The 15947-nt window shown below is 47.0% G+C and overlaps 1 protein-coding gene across 3 annotated transcripts in view; it reads right to left on the bottom strand.

Annotated features, from left to right (window-relative positions):
* LOC121443390 (aminopeptidase O-like) overlaps window positions 1–15947 on the bottom strand; it is a 254765-nt gene that overhangs the window by 51981 nt on the left and 186837 nt on the right. For all 3 annotated transcript variants that reach the window (XR_005973658.1, XM_041645146.1, XM_041645145.1), the window contains 2 exons: window positions 12489–12557; window positions 12311–12385 (listed from right to left, as the gene is read on the bottom strand). Coding sequence is in view for 2 of the 3 variants with exons in the window: in XM_041645146.1 (XP_041501080.1) it covers window positions 12311–12385; window positions 12489–12557 (144 nt within the window). In the remaining variant the exon portion in view is untranslated. The remainder of the gene's footprint in view (window positions 1–12310; window positions 12386–12488; window positions 12558–15947) is intronic.

Below are 15947 nucleotides of genomic sequence, written 5' to 3'. Positions count from 1 at the left end.
GCCCAGGTTCGCACGTGACATTGGAGAGAGTCCTGGGCCAGAGACTGACTTCTCTTACAGCAAACTTCATGGGGAGTTCTAGATGCAAAGGGGAGCAGGGCGGTGGAGCTGATGGTAGCAGGGGCAGGGGGTATCCAGCTCCAGGCCAGACTGTGCTACGCAGCATGGCCCTGTCTCAAAACAGCAGAGAAAACTAACAGAAAATGAGTTTGAAGCTGAGTAAGCAGAAGCAAAGAAACATTTTTTACCTTCTGCTTTAGTGCTCTGTCTGTTCAAACCCTCACTGTTTCCAACTAGCGGCTTCCTAGATGGGCAAGGCTGCCAATGACTCTGCATTATACCCAGCAGTTCCGCTAAGACTTGGTCGGTTGGTGAGTCAAAGTCACACGCAAACTGCCTGTTCTGGAAACGGTATCTGCAGCTTCAGTCCACGGGTGGGAGAGGCTGGCCACAGAGTAGGTCCCAACACAAACCAAAAAAGCTCTGAGACCAAGGCCAGTCCGGTGGTGGTATGTGGGCCCCTCCCCCATGTCTCTAGGCATATACTCCCAACCTGTGTGCACACAGCCCAGCATGGATCCTCTACTACCAGACGTGCCCAGGTCATTCTGGTTTGTCTTCTGACAGTCCAGCATTCATTTATGAGACCATGCTATACCCAACACCAGGTGCAAAGTGTGTCCCAGGGCCAGTATGACCGGACACGCTCCCTCGAGAGTGGAGGAGAGGAAACCTGCAGGAGTCTGATCGGCCGTCACCCGCCTACAGCTCTGCTCCAGAGCTGCCAGCAGATTTCCTTCCCTCACCAAGGCCTGCTCCGCCTCCCTCTGCAGCCCACCGCTCTCAGGGACCGAACCGTCATGTTCCATGTGCAGTTTTGATTTTATCACTATGCTTTCAGGGATGGTCTGACTGGCCCTACAAGCAAAGCCCAACAAATAGTAAGAAAATTTCACAGGCTTAAGATGTGGCTCAGTGGTAAAATGCCTGAGTAGAACACTCAAAAACTTTAAGCACAAAGAAAAATTTCCTTAACTAAATTTGAAACTCATCAAGGTATGAACATGCACAAACATGGAAACATTACATCTACTAAAAATATCTGAAGGCTGCAGGGAAGGCAGTGGGGTGACGCTACCCTTCATTCCAATGTACGGTGGCCACTTACATTTGATTCAATATACATTAATACTACATACATACATACACGCATGAATACATGTGCATGTGCACATGCACAAACACGCACTCACTTTTATGCCACAGTTGCTTGGTCTGTGACAAACCCTGTGGGTGCCTGGCTGTCCCCGCAGCAGCCAGCCTGTCTGGCCCAGTCCTTGGTGCCAAGACAGTGCAGTCTGTGCACTTCTAAACAAGCCAGAGCATAAGGGTTTCCTTGGGGATGGCCTTCCAGGGTACACTAGACTCCTTTCCTGTCCCCCTCAGTGTCCAGGGCCCAGACTCAACATGTCTGGCCTCACATTTATCTTCATGCAGAACCCCAAACTGGCGTGCCTCTGGGTGTGCGTGTGCGTGTGTGTGTGTGTGTGGTGGTGGGGGTACCAACAAGTGGAAAATGCAGTAAAAAGGAGGCAGGGGAGAATAAGGCCAGCACACAGCCTAGGAATTGAAAACCAGATAAGGATCTGAGCTGCAGAAGCCGTGAGGTCATCAGCCCAGCCGCACAGCTTCTCAAGCAAAGCAGCATGGCCATCGCCTCCCTGTCTTCTTATGAGGCCCTCAGACAAACGCACTTAGGATCTCGAGTGATTGTTAGAACAGAGCCTACTCCTCTGGTTGTGTGATTTGTGGCTTTTCCAATTGTTCTGACAGCTTCCTGCCAGTGGTGACTGTATTTTGTGAGCTTGCCTTCTACTCCGTGGTCTTCCCAATGCGTTATGCTGTATACAGCGTGGCACACGGTCAGATTTCCACAGGTCCCAAACTCTGACTTCTCTTTAACATTCAGAACCTCCACGCAACTAAGAATATCCAAGGAAAACAGTAATTTCACAGACAGCTAGAGTTCACTTTTTGTAACACAATAAATGAGAACATTGCACACTTGTGGAACCTTCTCTTTCTCTGGCCTCACAGTAGCTGTGCACTGAGAATCATACATGCTGCAAGGGCCAGAGTGTCTGAGAAGTGAAAGAAAAGCTCCGTGAAGAATCCACAGCAATGACTTACCCAGCATCCACCTGAAATGCATGTCAGCATCATGAAACCACGCGTCAGGACTCTAGGCCGGTTGGGAGGACACAACAGACAGGGTGACACGAGACACAGGGAGTTTGCTGCTGCTCTGAAGCAGAGTAAGGCCTGGAGGCAGACAGCTAGACAAGCTCCATCTGCTGCTGCAGAGACCAGCACGCTCTCGTCTCAGCATCAGGAGGGAAAGCCCAAGTCACATGCCTTCGGGTCACCGACCTTTCTCACCATTATTGAAAAGGGGTCCTAAAAATGCATCCAATGTTTAGTGAAAGCCAGGGCACCCATATAACTCCCACCAGGCTCAAAAGGGAAACATACCTAACCCTTCCACAAGGTGACATGGGGTCCCAAGGTCTCAGCAGAGCTGGGCTCTGCTGGAAGGACAAGAGGACGCTGGCAGCATCAGACTCATTCGAGGGAGGGTGAGGATGGTCATCTTTAGGAGACAAAGAGGAAGCCACACCCAAGAATGCTGTGAGGACACAAAGGGCCCTGACTCACAGGAGCTCTGCATCAGAGAGCAGGCTGCTAGGAGCCAGCTGGCCTTGAAGGTGTGGTGACTCATTTGGGGAGACACCCAGATTTCCAACTTTTGGAGCCAAAGTCTGCAAGATGGAGGACTAAAGGGCGACACACGCATATCTTTTCAAGAACCAGCCTGGCTGCACTCGCGACTGCACAGTAACAGTGGTGGGCAAGGGTGTAGGGATGCCGCTGGTGGGGACTGCTAACAGAGCACCTGCCGCAGGCCGAGCTACTCTAGCCCAGAGTTCCCAACAAAGGAAAAAGAAGATACGTGTCTGGACGAGGGCAGCTATACCAATGAAGCAGTGTGTGTAACAACAGAAACTACAGCAAAAAACAAATTCCAAGTGTGTCTAACAATTGGTAAATGGATAAACAGAATGTAGTAAATCCAGCAATGCAATATCACTGCAACAAAGAGAAAACAAACCAAACTGCAGACAGAGAGCTGTCTGAAACAGCCCCAAACACTGTAAGACAGACAGTTAAGCCATATATGAGTCAACTGCAATGAAGTTTCTAGAAAAGGCAAGCTATAAAGCCAGAAAGCACAGAGCTAGGAATGGGAATGGGAACTGGCCAGAAATGGGCACAAGAACTCGGGATGACAGAGACTCTGGAACTGGGCTGTGGCGCTGCAGTTGCGGCACTCATAGGACTGGCCTGGCATGCTTAAGACGGCTCCTCTCTCCAGTCAGACTGACAGTCAGCACCCAGTAACCAGACAACTTTCTTTCAATGCAAACTACCGCACATGTGCAAACTTCATGGCACATAAAACCTACCCAGCTCAACAGTCATTAAAAGACTTGACGCTGTGTTTTCTGGGCTCTGGGGCAGCCAGCGTCCTTCCTCTTCATATCAGAAAGAGCTGCTGAGGTGATTCCTCAACCCAGGATACTAACATGTTAGTTAAGGGGGCACGAGGAGACCAAACTGCACGTCTGTTTCCAGATTCCTTCTGTGGCTGGTTGAAGGTCTCTTGGCTTACATACGCTTTTCTCTTCATGAACACCAGACTAACAGTAGAAACTGCAGCTGAAGATTATAGCAAGCTTTGAGTCCTGCTACCTTGTAAGCAGAAAGTCTATATTTTGAGATCGTTCCCCCTTTCTACATGGTTTCACGGTATGAGCTGGGAAATCAGTTTGTCTCCCTTCTCTCATATACACGAGAAGCTGGAGTCTTCCACATGGATGTTCAGAGGCCAAGAGCTGAGAAGTCAAAACTTTCGATTTGTGGACACATGAGATGCTCAGACTTCCAGGGTCCATTAAGTCCATTTGCTTTCCATCACCAGAAAGACGCTAACTTTAAAAAATAAAAAGGGTTTCATTTTAGCTGTGCTGCTGGGAACATGGGACACTTTCTCAATGCCAGGATACAATTTCCAAAAACTCCCAAGAGACTAAAAATCAGGAAAATTCTGGAACAATGGATCACCGCCGCTAATACTGAAACGTCTTAACTTCTTACTCTGTCTCGAAACCGAATGTTAAAACAGAAACGCAGCCAGTAAAAAGACAGTGGGAGTGCAGAAGGGAGGAGACTAAGAACTATCACGTCCAGCACAGGAGGCACACAGAGTTTTAAGCAATAGACGGATGCTAACTTCACACTTTATTTGTTCAAGAAGACCATCTGAATGTTGATGGCAGAAATCAAGTCCCGTCGGTTCTACAAAATAACCAGGGTGGAATGAGCAGAACACATCAATATCCTGCTGTCAGCCTGGGGACCCACGCCTACTCCGCCCACCTACTGAGATTTTCCTGCACCCCTGACAGGGACCTCCTCAGCTTTCTTTCAGCATCTGCCTTCTCCAATTCCTTTTTGATAATCTTTACTCCTTGCCCCAGGTTTTCTATGTCATGAATATGAAATAAAGTTAGCAACAAAGTTGTCTAAATAAACAGAATTTGGTAAAGAATGATCAGAGATAAGGTCACATTTCTGGCCTATCCTGGTTCTTAAGTGCTGACAGAACTTGAGTGATGGATTCTAGTCCCACCTGCAAAAACAGAGGGCATTTACACAAGAAATGCATTCTCAAGTAAAAAGACCACCACCACTTACACATGGATCACTCAGAGCCCTCCCTATCAGTGCCTACAAATCAGGCCAAAGTATTAAAATGGTTTCAGTTAATTCAGTTACTCAATTCCCCACCGTAACTTCCTGCTTGTGTGTGTGAAAAGCTGCTTTATCCAAACAAGGTCCAGGCATGAAACCTGAGTGTAGATGTCCTCAGGTGAAGCTCAGCACACAGTGGCAGCCTTCATCCCTACGTGTGCTTTTGTTATCTGCTGCAGACTGCTTTGTGAGTGGTGGTTGGTGTGTCCTGTGCTGTATCTTCCCCTCGTCAGAAACGACAGCTCGTTTCCTTGGTATTTTCCAGCAGCTTTTGACAGAGGGCTTTATGTACAACAGAATCCAGACAACGTGCTGGTCGCTGGCTGACTTGAGTTTTCTACGTTACTCATTACTAAAGAATAGGTAATCGTTTTTCCGTGTATGTTCTCTAGAACATAGAAACCCAGGGTTTTGTAGGAGAGAGAAAAACAGAAGGAAGATGGACTTTTCCATCAGAAGCCCCTGTATTCTTCAGTCAATCCCCCCGAGTGGGGCGAGGGTCTCTCCTCTCATCACGTAGAGCCAGTGATGTTCCATATCTCAGGAAGCTGAAAAGACACAAAGTCTCTACACTTCAAACATCCTGAGCAGAGTCTCAAGAGGACACTGGAGGAACGGATTCAAAGTACTTCAGGTACATCTCATCTAGGCTTACGTCTGTTCACAGAGAGTAGAAAACTGATGTTCTCAACATACAAACCAGGAAAACTAAGTTCAAAAGCCAAGTAGCAACTGTGGGAAGTGACCCACAGTAAGGCATTTTCGAGTAAAATTTTTAGAATTTAAAGAAAAAGAAATCCAGGCACTCAGGTGGGAGGCAAGGGGGAGAATGGGTCACTCTGAAGAAAAGGAATGAGATCAGAGAAAGAAGAACAAGTGAAGGCGAGGGCTAAGGACAGATCGGCAACCACACAGCTGTGACCCAGTATCGTCTCCACAACCCTTCCTACGAGAGAGACACCAAATCAGCTCCCAAAAAACACAAGGCAGGAAGAGACATCACCTGAGAGTGACCTTAGGGTGTGCAGAGTGAAGGGGACACCTTGAGGAGGTATGTGCTACCAATAGTGAAGGCATACACTTGACCCTCCTGGCAATGACCAAAACTGAGCTGTGTGGATCTACAAGTGTGCCATGGAAAACAGCTGGTTCACCACGTCGTACATGATTACTTGAAAGTAAAAGCATATTTCAGGACACGTGATAAATGGTGAAGGAACAGAAATGGTGTCTAATTTCCTCCTTGCTCACATCACAGAAAGAAGGGTGTTTATAAAAAGTAACTGGAGAACCAAACCAGACATTGCTCCAAACCCCCCAAAATGACAAAACCAATCCACCAATTCATACAAAAACAAGCCAAGCTTTAATCACTTTGTGTACTGGGCTCTCAGAGGGAAACAAAAGCCACGTCACAAACCCAGGGCCAAAGTCAGGTCTAGTGTCAAGGCTTTCTGCCTCCAAGCCCTCTTTCTAGAAGATACTAAAGAAACCTCCTCCAGAAACCCCAGAAAATCTTGACCAGCATATTTTCATGGATACTATCAGCAAGGAACAAAATAAATTGCACAATTTAACAAATCGGTAAAAAAAAAAAATTTCTGAGACAGAGTTTCTCAGTGTATCCCTGGTTATTGTGGAACTCACTCTGTAACCCAGGCTGGCCTCGAACTTACAGAGATCTGCCTGCCTCTGCCTCTTGAGTGCTGGGATTAAAGGCCTGTGCCACCACTGCCTGACTAGATAAGTTTTTTAGAATCTTGCAGCATCAAGGTAAGGCTGTAACAGTAAATAGCACTTATGGGCTTCATCGTCTAATCAATCACACAGCACTTATGGGACCTCGTGAGTTCCGAGAGCTAGGGACTCATGGATGAACTCAGAGCAGATAGATAGGGACTTGTGGATGAACACAGAGCAGACAGACAGGGACTCGTGGATGAACACAGAGCAGACAGGAACTTGTGGATGAACACAAAGTAGACAGGGACTCGTGGATGAACACAGAGCAGACAGACTCCGGCTGGCTTCTCTGGGCCGAATACATTCGTGTGTCTGACTGCTCTAACACATGATGAATGGAAACAATGACAGGTCCTAACCCAAGGTGACACCAGTAGGTGCTACTAAAAATAACACATCTTATTAGTGCCATATGAGCTCAGGCACAAAACAGTGGCTCATTAAAATGCCCAAGCTTAGAGTGGCTGCCAATGAAAGCCTTCTGTCACAGGAATGAAATTAATGCTGCCTATAAAAGTAACTAAAAAGCCACAAAAAATGTTCCTCTCCCACCTCCCTTTCCAACCCAAGTCTTATGTTTTATATGAAAGTGGCTTTCATCTTTCTCGGCGTGGAGGATTGGTGGTGGCTGGCATCAAACACACAAAAATCAGCACAAGTGCAATTATCTGCACTCTTTCAAGTGTTTTCAAAAATACACGCTGGCTGAGACGCTCTTAATTCAGAAATGCGCGCTCTGTGCTGCTGGTGGTCGAGGCCTAACGGGAAGTTCAGATGCAGCCCGACATTTTCTGTAGCAGTCACTTGACTCGCTCACACCGCCCTCCCTAGGCAGAGGAGCCGACACCATGCTGGTTGTGACAGGCTTTCGTGGGACACTCACATCAACTACTGCGTGTGAGGCTCAGAACTGCGCTCGCCACGTGGCAAGTGCTGGCTACTGATGCGTTAACGGTTCCACTCGGAGTCTCTGAGTAAGCGGGTGAGGATGAGTGGGTGACTGTGGGTTACAAGGACCGTTTAGGGCAGGCTGGTCATTGTTTTAATTTTCCTGCTATGCCGGCTTAAAGCTGGCGGGGATTTTACCATACACAGAATTGTCAGAATCTTTTTCTGGTTTTAAATTGCAGATTCTTAAAAAGAATCAATCTATGGACCAGATGAGAATTTAATAACATAAAATTATACAAATTAAACTGTCTTTCTTAGGTTACAAAAATATATTTTATCAGCAATTTTTTCTTGGTTTAGCTTAAAGTAAGCAAAAAATGTCAAGAAACTTATATAATCTGATCTGACTTGAGACCTGCATATAGAATAATACGTTTGTTAAGGACTTATAAGAAATAAAAGGGCAGGAAGAGGTGCGGAAACAAGATGCAGGTACCCAGGGGTCCCTCAGCATCCCTGCAACACAACTCATTGCACACAAACACACCTCTCTGCTTGATTTCTTTACAACCTCTCATAAATTATTCCGTCTCCCATCACTCAGGCATAGTGGGCACACAGGACACAAAGCCACTCACTGAGGAGGTGAAGAAGGGCGGGCTGGTGATTCATTAGAACCCATAAAGCTTTTCTATGGAAATCAAGAATCAATGAAGCTATTGTACGAGGCCATGGCTCTGCAAGTGTGGACTAGTTATAGATTCTCTCAGAGCAACAGCACTCTCAAACAGAGGCACGGGCACCAAGCCAGGGAATTCCAGGGGACCCTTGCCCCAGGTGTAAGGGTAGTTGCCCAAACCCACCAGTTTTCTGGGTGCAGGGAGTGGCTACCAGTTTGGGGGGGGGGTGCTTGGTCACATGCTCCAAGTTTGTACGGGCTGGTTTACTGGTTTGAGCTCTGACAGCTTCAAGTGAAGCCTAACACACACCACTGCCTCTATATGCACAGGCAAAAGTAACTTTCTTTGTAACAACTTAAATACTGGTTTCCAGAATTACAACTGAATATAAAGACCTTTGTCACAAAAGACAAACACGGCAGTAGAACATTTAAAGCCTGAACTACCTACCTTTAAAACATTCTGCATGTTCTCACGGCACAACTGCCACAAGTGTGCAATGCACCTCCAAGGAGTAAATGGTGTTGAACATGCGAACCTCACTGGGTCGACACAGATTTAAAAATTGTGGTGAATTATCCCAACAGAGATTACCATGGATTGTATGGCTCACGTGTGTAACTAGATAAACAACAGAAAAGCAGTGTGAGAATGCTCCCAACTGTAGGGTTTCATCAGAGAACACACAGAGCTGACAGCCTGATGCCATTAGCCACAAACACCTCAACACCCACAGGTCTCACTCGTACTCCGGTTGTTAATAGTCTGCACATTTCAATCCACCGTTCAGAAAACTGCAAGTTCCAAAGTTCTGCTTTCCAGGTTCTGGGGAGTGAATGTCAGCTCCCCGTGAAAGCCACGACGCACAAAGGCCGGCCCATGGCACCCTGGATGCCTGCTGCAGACACACCAGATGTGGAAGATGGCTTCCTGAGTCAGTCCAGTGGCCAGGCAGCTTCGGATCTCAGCATACACACCGAGACGCTTTCTCCACGACATCATCAGATGTGGGATTCTTTGGACTCTAACAACAGAAATTTTCTTTCTTTCAGGAGAGCAATCTCACTGCAAGTGCATTTTCTTTAAAATATACTATTTCATAAGGTGCTGTTGTAATACATATTTTAATTCTTAGATTAAAAGATATCTAAACTTTGTTCACATGTATATGTCTTAAGATATCATCCCTTACTCTCTAACGATGATACATAATTTGTGTTTAATCTTCAAGTTAAAAATGGATGTGATCTAAAGCCAACAGATCACATAGCACAATCTACACACATACTTCTCACTACTGAAATCACAACTGGAACTGACCCCACAGAGCTGGCCTCGGACCGTCCTCGGTGGGCCACTCACATTCCTGCCTTCTGGTTGCAAAATTTATTCAAACTAAATAATGGGCATTTGAAACAATAGAAAAGGGGAGAAAATCAGGGCGAATAGAGAAAGATTCCAGGAAGTGGAGAGAGGAAACAGTCATGAGAGAATCCAGTTACAGCTGTGGACAGAGAGAGACGGGAGCTAGAACAACACAGAAATGAACGTCAAGGAACATCCCAAGAAGAAGCACAGCAGAGAAGACAGTCAGTCAGAAAGATAGGCAAAGTCCTCAAAGACGATTCTCTGGCAAGCAGAAATGGCCAGAAAGGGAAGCTCACAGTGGCCAGGAGCGTCCAGGGAGCGCTCTAACCGCTTATATGGTGTCACGGTCACTTAACTTACTGTTTGCTGATTCACAGCCGAGCACAGGCAGTGGACTGTCCTGCTTCTTTCTTTAAGGGGAAAGCAAATGCGTCCTGTAAGATGACATTCTTTCCACACGGCTCGCTCCGAGCCTGGCCTGCTGCCATGGCTGTTTTCCTTTCTCAAGACAGCCAGGAGGTTCTGTTTTTCACTGGGCAGTAAAAGCCACATCCGCCTATAGACGGAAAACATCCCAGTTCCAGCGTAGATGTTAGTACAGGCCGCTTAGTCAAAGCCGCTCAGATCTATTCCATAGTCCGTTCAGCCAAATCTACCCAGTCCAGTCCAGTCCAGTCTAATCCAGGCCAACCCAGAGAGGCCTGAATGTGGGGGACACTTGAGGAGTGGAGGACAGGAAGGAGGACACCTGGCCAGCCCAAGAGAGGGCAAGGACAAAGAAGACAAAGGAGCAGACAGCAGCCAGGTCCAGAAGGAAGGGCCTCACAAGCACACTCCCATTTTAGTCTTGTCAAACTGGCGAAAGCAGAAGCGCCCACGGTGGAGACACAGAAAGGACACAGGAGCTAACTTGCTTGTGGCCCAACAGACGTTTTCAATTTCGTTTTCATTATCATTTTACAGGACCCTGGCTGTCCTGGAACTACGTAGACCAGGCTGGCTTTGAACTCAGAGAGATGTGCACACCTTTGCCTCTTGAGTGCTTGGATTTAAAGCATGAGTCACCAAGGCCAGGCTTAGCAGACCATTTTCTTCTTGAGTGAGCTGCTGAGGCTCCACCAGCAACAGGCTCACATCCGAGCCCTGGACCTGGGCTGAACTCTCAGTCAGTGTCGTCCTCATTTTAGAATTAGGGGACACACATCCCCTGGGCCCTGTGCCATTCGGATCCCATTCTAACGCTCCCGGGACACAGATCTCACAGCGCACACGGCCCCCCAGTGTTAACACAAGGCAAGCCCTCCACAATGCTGGGGGAATCTGGGAGAAGCGGGGACAGGGACAAAACACATGGCCACCAGGCACATCCAGTGCCCTAAACCGCTACCCACATGGTCTCAGAGGAAAGTCAGAGGTGCAGCCTCCAGCAGGTCTACCAGGACACAGTGGCGGGCGGGCTGGCTGAGGGAGCAGCGCTGCTAGTGTGCTCCAAGGTGGAGGCCTCAGTTGTTCTGGCCTCCCCAGTTCTGAGGCACAGTTACTGCTTCAGATTTTGGTAGAGGCGATACCAAGTATTCGATAATGACTTCTCCTTTTTCCATGTGTGGCTGATCTTATTTTTAGCCTAATAATTATACCTGCAAACATCTGTTCAAGTGCTAGGCACAAATAATGCTTTTCATTCTTTAGACATTTTATGATCTCATTCATCACTCACAAACCTTTTAAGAGTTCAACAACCATAACCTGCTGCAGCATGCTAAGGTACATCCCCAAATCCTTCTGTTTAAAAAGAGTATTTTCTTACCACTGCTGAACTGAGTTGACATAAATGGTTTCTCTCTAACAAGGCAAGGTGGGGGGCACTTCTCAGACACTCAGGGCCCCTTGTGTGCCAGCAACAATATGCCTAGTTAACCCTGGTCTCCTCCAAGTGGCCCTGAGTGCCCTCAAGTGCACTCGGGAGCTCCACATCTTCTTTACTGTGAGCTTCATGCACGTTCTCAGACGCCACGATGCCCATACTAAGGCAACACATCACAGAAGCTGGCAGCATCGCTATCAGCAAGAATTTGGCTTCAGAACCCAATGATTCGTCATCCCGGCAGAACAACAACACACCACTATTTTAGTCCTTTGGCGCTATTACCACCACCACCACCACCACCCCCCAACTGCATAAGTATATTTAAGCAAAACTGACAAAACCAAAACATGCCATTAACATTTGCCCCCTTTTCAATAAGAAAGGGGGCTAATAGGTTACTCACCTGATTTCAAAATATTTACTTCAGGATGAATCAAGTTTCCACCTCAAGCATTCATTCACAAGGGAGAGCAGGGAGCAAGGTCTATAAACTAACTATTAAAATTCTAAATTCAGGGGGATAAATTCACTTGATGGACAGAAAAGAAAATTGGTCCCGGCACCTCTGAAGTTGCCCATTTCCCACAGGATTCCGGGTAGGGGTTTGGCTGCGTGGGCGCGGGCACCGGGCACCGTTGCCTGTGGGGGTCCGCCGAGAAGAAGCTTTCCTTTCTCAGGAGGCACAGCGGCAGTGTAAGGAGCACCCGACAGGCCCCCATCCCGGTCACAGCGGACACCACTGTTTATCAACAGCCCACACGGGTAAAGCTTTCTTGCTGTAAATTTAACACAAACTCCCCAAACGCTATTCTAGTAGCAGAGACTGAATCCCGGGCACAAGGCAGCACACACGGGAACCCCTCCCGGCAGCGCCCTCCAGGGCCCCTACCTTTTCAAAGGCGGCTTTTTGCTTCCCTCTTTTGCGTTTTCGGGGTCTGCGGTTCAGTCGGATCCATTTCGCCACCTGAAGTCAAAACCCAACAGTATTTCAAGAAGGCCGAGAGGTGCAGGCGTCCCTCTCACCTGGAGCACCGTGCGCTGCTGCCACCTCTGCCCGCCGCACTCACCTCTGAGCCCACTCGTCCTGCCAGCCCACTCCGTTTGCAGTCCTCGGCCTCCTGCTCCTCCCGCAGCGCCTGCAGGGAGAGCGAGTCAAGTTCACGGAGCCCAGCGCCACGAGCGCCACCTCGGCGGGCGCGGGGCGGGGCGGGGCCTGCCTTAAAGGTGTAGGCTCCTAGGTCCCCGCCGTTATTGTTCTCGGAAAGCACCCTCTGCCCGGGCCTACGCCCCCATACGCCTCTCCCGACCCATCCATCCATCCACCCCCGCCTTCCCCTGCCACACACCTCCGGGTCCGGTCTGAGGCTGTGGCTGAGGGATGGAAGAATCCTCCATCCCGTCCTAAGCCAGGGCTCCGGAGGAAGCTTCCTGCCAGCACCTCCAAGGTGGCAGGTGACCTGGGGAGTCCCCTGTGCGAGTCTCCCCGTGGACATGCATAGCACGAGGGTGGAAGGGGGGCGGTCCTGTTCCACAGTCAAGGATGGACTCGCCCCATTTTCCTCCGTCCTCCGTGCCAACTAGGCCTGAGGAAAGGCTGCGGTGCCGCTGGTACTGGCTGACTCTGACCGCCCTTTAACTTTATCGCATTTCTTTAAAGAAAGTCTGTCGGGCCCTCTTTATTGCTACTCCATCCTTCTTTCAAGATCAAAAGGTTTAGATCAAAGCCAAGATCAAACTCGGGACTTTAAATAGAAGCAACTTTGCCACGGAGTACTTTACACAAAGAGGAGCTGCTTAATGAGACGTCAGAGTGGAAAACTTTATTGTACCCTCCATTCCCAAGCACAGCCGGACCCTCATGTGGCCACTAAAGATGCCTATGTCCTAAAATAAACAACAGGCCTGCTCGAGTGGGGGATTCTTAGCAGTGTTCTTATTTCTAGAAACGCAAACCAAACCAAAAACTAACTCTAGAACGTAAGTAGATGAAGTCAGTTTTGTACCTCATTACCCAGGTACTAAAATGTGTATTCATTTGCTAAATCCGTCACAACCAAGTTTATCCTCCTTTAAGAGGAAAGCACAGAAATATTTTTTTTAAATTTATAAGCACAGAAATAGTTAACAATTTGGAAAGCCTGGAAGCACGCATACATGTAAACATATAAATTATCAACATGCATTATGCAGATCTACTTGATTTTTAAACAGAAAGAGAACGTTAAAGTGTTCAGGCTTCATGCTGCTCATAATTCAAGAATCAATATATATTCACCATGGCAGACACTGTTTTATTCAGTCATTCCCGTGGGTGTTTGCCACCTTTAGGAACACTAACACAAACTGCTCTATGCAAAGAGTTTATTAAAAGGAAGAAAGGTAACTATTATAAACTAAGTTTACACAGACATCTACGAGAACCTGTTACGGCTGGAGAGTATTTAAAGGCTTTTATTTCCTGCCTTATAATTTTATTTGATTGTAATCTCAAACACACATGTGAGCTTGCTCTCAGATCCATAGCCCCACAGAACCACTGCTGATGATGAGAGACAGATCTGGAACTCTGGTCATCCTGGCCCAGCACAGGGGGCACAAGGGCTCTGACTCCCTGAACTTCCAAGGCTGAGATCCACTCTGCATGTCTCCCGCCGTGTTCCCTTGTTTACAACCCCTTCCACAGGGAAGCCACGAGTGTCTGTCCAAAGGAAATTACAATTCCATCTCTTTGCTTTACGGAAAACACACACTGCCTGCCTCTGGCTCTTAGCTCATGTATCATATCTGAAAGATCCCTCCTCACTATCAAGTTCAAATTCTAGTATTCTCCAGTATTCACCCTGCCTATATTGGCTTCCTTCCCTCTTTGTCACTGAGACCCCATTTTTACAGCAGTTAAAATTTTCCGATCTCCAGAAAGAATATTAACTACCATTGCTACTGTGTAATCTATAAAATGCAATTACATTCTACATTTCTGACGTCTCAAGAGCCAGTGTTAAGATGCTGCAATTAAAGCCCACAGCCTACATTAGGCTCACTTAGTTTGGTACAATTTTTATGGCTACTTATTAATTTATCTTGTGGGTACATGTGTGTGGGAGCGTGAGCGTGCATACACCATACCATGTGTGTACAGGTCAGAGGACAATTTGTCCAAGTCAGGTCCCCCCCACACACACCTTGTGGGGTCTGGGGACAGAACTCAGGTTGTCAGCCTTGGTGGTACCCACCTTCACCCACTAAGCCATCTTACCACCCTATTACTTATTCTTATTATTAACCGATCAAATGCCGACCTCCTAAGCACACTTGGAAGGGTAACATCCTGTTGTTTTGTTCTTGATTTCTGTCTAAAAGTACTGCCCATCACACAACAAACATTCCATGTTTTAAAAGCGAATGGAACTGGATAGCTCAGTGGATAAAACCACTCGCTACCAAGCCTGACAACTTTAGTTTCATCCCCAGGAGCCATGTGGTGGAAGAAGAGAACTGACTCCCAAAGGTTTTCCTCTGACCTTCACACACACCATGGTACCTGTGCCAACACACATTCACATGTTAAATAAATAAATGTAATAAAGGTTTATTTAAAGTGAATGAAGTACATAGGGACAGAGGAACACCCGGCACACAGTTCAAGTGTGTGTGTGTGTGTCTTATGATGATTATTTCTCTAACTCCAATTTCTTTAACTGCTAGAATATCACCGTTTGTAAGAAGCACAAAATTATACATTTGAATTTTCTAAAAAGGAACACAGTTCTAAAATGATGTAAAAAACAAAAACAGAAAATGAAAGGTCCCTGTAACCAGTAATTCAAATTACAGCTCAGAATGGTGTTGGGGGGCTAAAGTCAGAATGAAATGTAACACTAGAAAAATTAGTGTTTTTATTGTTCAACACAACCTGAGCGCATTTCTCTTCTGTTTACTTAAATCCCTCCTTGCTTATGAGTTGATATAAATGTCAGCAGGCTGTGGAGAAGCCTTTAAAAACACTGAATTCCGCGGTTGGGGATGAATAGTCTAGCATCTTCCAGAGTGGCAAATGCACTTCCAAGCTATCTTTTAAAAATGGACCACTTTATGCTTGAATTCTATCTTTTTAAATGCCTCAGCTAGTTGACAGGCATATTTAGAAAGGGAGTTTTTCTTAAGAACTTTTTGTCAAAGCAGTTTCTAACAGTCAAAGGCAATTTCAGAGCCCGAGGAAATGCCTCTGCTTTCAAACAAACCCGTGCTCAAAGCAGAAACTGGAGATTATTTTCAGAGGACGTCGCTTTGGGGTTTCTTTTTCAATTTTTTTTTCTTTTTGGTGGAAGAGGAAGTTATTCCTCTCACAGGAAAAGGCAGTGATGCCAATCTCGTATTGATAGGGGTGGGTGTTCTCTTCCTGCTTCTATATGGTGAATGAAGCACAACACAGAGGAGTGAGTAGAGCCCACAGGAAACCCCGTAGGGTAAACATGGGGAGCCCTTTAATTATTCCGACAGACAGAAAATTATGCTTCCCTAGGCAA

Source organism: Microtus oregoni, unplaced genomic scaffold (assembly GCF_018167655.1).
Source record: "Microtus oregoni isolate MIOR12 unplaced genomic scaffold, Mior012 000105F_ref0000443, whole genome shotgun sequence".
In the NCBI taxonomy this organism is placed as follows: domain Eukaryota; kingdom Metazoa; phylum Chordata; class Mammalia; order Rodentia; family Cricetidae; genus Microtus; species Microtus oregoni.
This window is presented reverse-complemented; position numbering and strand designations above follow the sequence as displayed.